At 47.1% G+C, this 4,960-nt stretch overlaps 1 protein-coding gene across 1 annotated transcript; it reads left to right on the plus strand.

The window, feature by feature from the left end:
• Positions 1-1,402: 1,402 nt before the first annotated feature.
• On the plus strand, positions 1,403-4,562 carry LOC125539198 (hsp70-Hsp90 organizing protein). The gene is made up of 6 exons (XM_048702571.1): positions 1,403-2,421; positions 3,068-3,356; positions 3,463-3,548; positions 3,791-4,014; positions 4,094-4,220; positions 4,314-4,562. Exons 1-6 carry the CDS (start codon positions 1,528-1,530, stop codon positions 4,425-4,427), a joined length of 1,734 nt encoding a protein of 577 aa, XP_048558528.1. The 5' UTR covers positions 1,403-1,527; the 3' UTR covers positions 4,428-4,562.
• The last annotated feature ends 398 nt before the right edge of the window (positions 4,563-4,960 follow it).

The following is a 4,960-nucleotide window of genomic DNA, read 5'->3' on the forward strand; positions in this document are numbered from 1 at the left end:
TGTGTACAAAGAAAATGTTTCTCATGTATACAAAAAATATACAATGTGTTTGAAAATAGTTGATCATGTATTTAGAAAATATTAATCAAGCAATTGAAAAACTGTTACACAAGTATTTGAAAAAAAATTAATCAAGCATTTGAAAAATATTTAATGTGTATAAAAATGTTGATCATGTATTAAAAAAATGTTCCATCACACAATTATGATCAATCATCGCGCATCCATCTAGTGGTGGAAGACCATGTATTAAAAATGTTAATGAAAGTGGAACATCGGTACTACAGTTACCAGAGTCGTCGCGCATCCATCTAATGGTGCATGTGTCCCAATTCTAGAAGGCGATTGGCTCGAAGGACACTATCCGTACTGATCTTCTACTTGTTATGAGCACAGTTGATTGGTGTTCCAAAGGTGTAGTCGAGCGCAGTTTGCGGGGAGTGTCTAGTGTGTGGGTCCAGAAGCAAGTTCCGCAAGTTCTTCTTCATTGTTAAGGCATGCCTATTAATTGGCGCACTTGGGAAAATCTCTACACAATGGTGAACAAGTTGCCATAGGCACCAGCTTGGGGGTAAGCTGGCCCTCGAGGAGAGGGGAGTTAAATAGTTAATGTCATGACACTGTACCTAGCGCATGCGCTTATAATGAAGCGCCGCACTGACAATATGTGAAATATGAGAAATCCATCCGAAGGTGAAGGCGGAGACCCAGAAGACGATCCAGGAGCCCATGGACCATTGTGTTGAGTAGATAGTCACCCGCCTAGCATGTGGGTGAGGCATCATCGAGTATTCAAAACTTGTACCCATTTGGGCATCTCTCTCCTTCCACCTCCGAGCTAAGTTTGTGATTCACCCGAATTCCAGCATGATGCCATGGAACCTTATATCCAATTGACAATCAAGTGATAATTCAGAGTGGGGTTGTGACACAAGCAGCCGATTGGTAGCTCAACATGGTGTGGCGTGTCCGCATGTGCCGTTGTAAGCGAGGTAGCACAACCGTTGTGGGTCCCATATCAGCCGCACCATGGCAAGGCTCTAAAAAAAGCCATGAAATTAGGAAAAAGAAAAGAAAAAAAAGAATTGACAAAGGAAAAAAAGAACAATAAAACAAAGAATCCGGACAAGGAAAAAAAAGAACGCGCTATTGGGCCATAACCTGCGGCGAGTCAAAGCCCAGAACGGACTCCTCGTCTCGGCGAAGGAAAAGTTTCCGGACTCTGAATTTGAAGCGGGCCCGAGCCAAGCTCACGAGCGGTCTCGCGCGAGTTCCCGTTCCCCCCTACCTCAGGAACCTTCCAGAATCGCTCCTTTTTTCCCCGTAAAAAAATACAACTTCCAGAATCGTTGAGATCGGACGGCCGCCGTCGGGAACCTTCTCCCCCCAATATAATCCCCCTCCTCCGCGACGCCTCCCCCCATCGAACTCCGCCAGTCGATTCCAATCCGACGATCCCGAGCCCCCCGCATCCCGATCGATCGCAACCCAAGCGGACGCAGCCGGCCATCCAGCCAACCAATCGCGATGGCCGCCGACGAGGCCAAGGCGAAGGGCAACGCGGCGTTCTCGGCCGGCCGCTTCGAGGAGGCGGCGGGCCACTTCGGCGACGCCATCGCGCTCGCCCCCGACAACCACGTCCTCTTCTCCAACCGCTCGGCGGCCTACGCCTCGCTCCACCGCTACAAGGAGGCGCTCGCCGACGCCGAGCGGACAGTCGCGCTCAGGCCCGACTGGGCCAAGGGCTACTCCCGCCTCGGCGCCGCGCGTCTCGGGTCGGGCGACGCCGCGGGCGCCGTCGAGGCCTACGAGAAGGGCCTCGCCCTCGACCCCTCCAACGCCGCCCTCAAGGACGGGCTCGCCCAGGCCCGGTCGGCGGCCCTCCCCCGCCGCCCGGCCTCCGGCGCCGACGCCATTGGCAAGATTTTCCAGGGGCCCGACCTCTGGAGCAAGATCGCCGCCGACCCCACCACGCGCGCCTACCTCGACCAGCCCGACTTCATGCAGATGCTGCGCGATCTGCAGCGGAACCCAGGCAACCTCAACAACTACCTCTCCGACCCCCGCATGATGCAGGTGCTCAGCCTCATGCTCAACATCAAGGTCCAGAACCAGAACAATGACGCCTCCGAGCCGGCGCCGGCGCCGACGCCGGCCAAGTCGTCCCCGCCGCCGCCACAGAAGCAGCCCGAGACCAAGCCGAGAGAGCCGGAGCCCGAACCTGTGGAGATGACCGACGAGGAGAAGGAGCGGAAGGAGAGGAAGGCGGCGGCCCAGAAGGAGAAGGAGGCGGGGAACGCCGCTTACAAAAAGAAGGATTTCGAGACGGCGATCCAGCACTACACAAAAGCCATGGAGCTTGACGACGAGGACATCTCCTACCTCACGAACCGCGCCGCCGTTTACCTTGAGATGGGACAGGTGAGAATCCTCCTCGTTTGGCATTGGTAATTTCCTCTAATGTTTGTTACAGAGTCCTAATTTTAAACCTGTTTAAATTGCTTGTGTGAATCTGTAGCAGAATCTTAGAAATTTTTAAATACACTTGTTTAAAATTCTGTAGGAGAATCTTAGAAATTTCCAAATACACTTGTTTAAATTGCTTGTATGATTCTGTAGCAGAATCTTAGAAATTTCTAAATACACTTGTTTAAATTGCTTGTGTGATTCTGTAGCAGAATCTTAGAAATTTCTAAATACACTTGTTGAAATTGTTTGTGTGATTCTGTAGCAGAATCTTAGAAATTTCTAAGTACATTAGATAGAGAATACTGGTTGTTAGAATGATTTCACTGTAGAGGCGATCCTTGCACATTCAGTATTTAATAACAACAGTGAATTTACCTCTATATCTGCTTCTTTTACCCTTTTGGGGCTTGGACTTGCTCTGTATACTTATTATATTAGTTTATTAGGCTTATGGGGCTTGAATCAACTGCAAATTTCGTTAAATCAGTAGTGTTCGTTACCTATGATTTTTCACTGCCACATGTTCTAACTTAACTCTCTCGAATTACTTATGCCTGTGGTGATTTGAGAGCTAATATTCTGTTTCTCCAAATACCAGTACGATGATTGCATTAAGGATTGTGACATGGCTGTTGAGAGGGGAAGGGAACTTCGTGCTGACTTCAAGATGGTTTCGAGGGCACTCACAAGGAAAGGAACTGCTCTTGCTAAACTTGCCAAGTCTTCCAAAGACTACGATGTTGCCATTGAGACTTTCCAGAAGGCTCTGACTGAGCATCGAAACCCAGATACCCTGAAAAGACTAAATGATGCTGAACGAGCAAAGAAGGAGCTCGAGCAACAAGAGTACTATGATCCAAAAATTGCTGACGAGGAGCGAGAGAAAGGTAAGCTGAGTGAATTCTACTGTTTGACACTTAACACTGCTTTTCTGCCCCTAATGATCTGCGGGTGTTGATGATGAGGTTTTCTGTTCTTGCTACTGCTCTGCAGGTAATGAGTTCTTTAAGCAGCAAAAATACCCAGAAGCAGTGAAGCATTACACTGAAGCGCTCAGGAGAAACCCGAAGGATCCGAAGGTAATTCCTTGATGTTTTATGTTCAACTGCTTGAGCTGAAAATTTCTGTGAAGACGTTTCACCAGTTTCATTGGTAAATTTGATGGGAAGAATATTGTTTACATCTGACCAGAAACCCGCATATAAGAATATTAATCAAATTATGCGGTGAACATATGGAAACTGCACATATATGTGCTTTCTGATGAATTAGTCTGTATAGTTGATGACTGCTAAGCGGCTACGTGGATTTTATATTTCAGGTTTACAGCAACAGGGCTGCCTGTTACACCAAGCTGGGTGCCATGCCTGAAGGTCTCAAGGATGCCGAGAAGTGCATCGAGCTAGATCCTACATTCTCCAAGGGATACACCAGGAAGGGTGCAATCCAGTTTTTCATGAAAGAATACGACAAAGCAATGGAAACTTATCAGGAAGGCCTAAAGCATGATCCGAGTAACCAGGAGCTGCTTGATGGTGTAAAGAGGTAAGTAACACTGAAAGAGATCATCAATCAGTCTTCGAATTCCACCAAGCAGCTCCTAACCGTGGCTGTCCCTTCTCAGATGTATTCAGCAGATCAACAAGGCGAACAGAGGCGAACTTACCCCGGAGGAACTGAAGGAGAGACAGGGCAAGGCTATGCAGGACCCTGAAATCCAGAACATCCTGACGGACCCTGTCATGCGGCAGGTAAGTTCATCATGAGATGTCTGTTTACTCTTTCTTGAGCCAGAGCTTGGTTTGCGAACGATGCCATAACTTTGAGGTGTTTGTTGTCTGCAGGTGTTGATTGATTTCCAGGAGAATCCAAGGGCTGCTCAGGAGCATCTCAAGAACCCTGGTGTTAAGCAAAAGATCCAGAAGCTCGTGAGCGCAGGGATAGTCCAGATGAAGTAGACCTAAATGCTGAGTGTCGGAGGTTTAGTTAGTTGGTTGACATTTTCTTGTCCGGGGTCAATTTTCCTCCGGATTTGGGTTTGTGTAAAAGTACATTTCGTGGTGGTTCTTAATTGGCTTGCTTGTGATGTGATACTTCACCTCGTCTGGAATTTGGTCTACTTTCCGTCGTCAATCGCTCTTCGCAGCTTAGTCCCAAACACTAGTGACGTGCTCTTCGCGTCTTGATGATTTGACCAAAGACAAATTTTGTAAAATTTGACTAGTTTTGTAGGAGAAGATATCAACACCCACACTATGAAATCAATACTATTGGATGCATGATGAAATTAATTTTCGTAACAGTATTGTAGGAGTGGATGTTAATATTTTTTGCTTTAAAGTTAGTCAAATTTTATAAAAATTAACTTTGATCAAATTTTATATGCGGACTAAAAAGAAATAGAGGGAGTACTAAACAAAACCATCCTTAATACAACCTCCTTCGTCCCAAATTATGTATTCGTGTATCTAACACTATCTCAACTTTATAT

This window comes from Triticum urartu, chromosome 2, assembly GCF_003073215.2.
Source record: "Triticum urartu cultivar G1812 chromosome 2, Tu2.1, whole genome shotgun sequence".
Classification (NCBI taxonomy): Eukaryota; Viridiplantae; Streptophyta; class Magnoliopsida; order Poales; family Poaceae; genus Triticum; species Triticum urartu.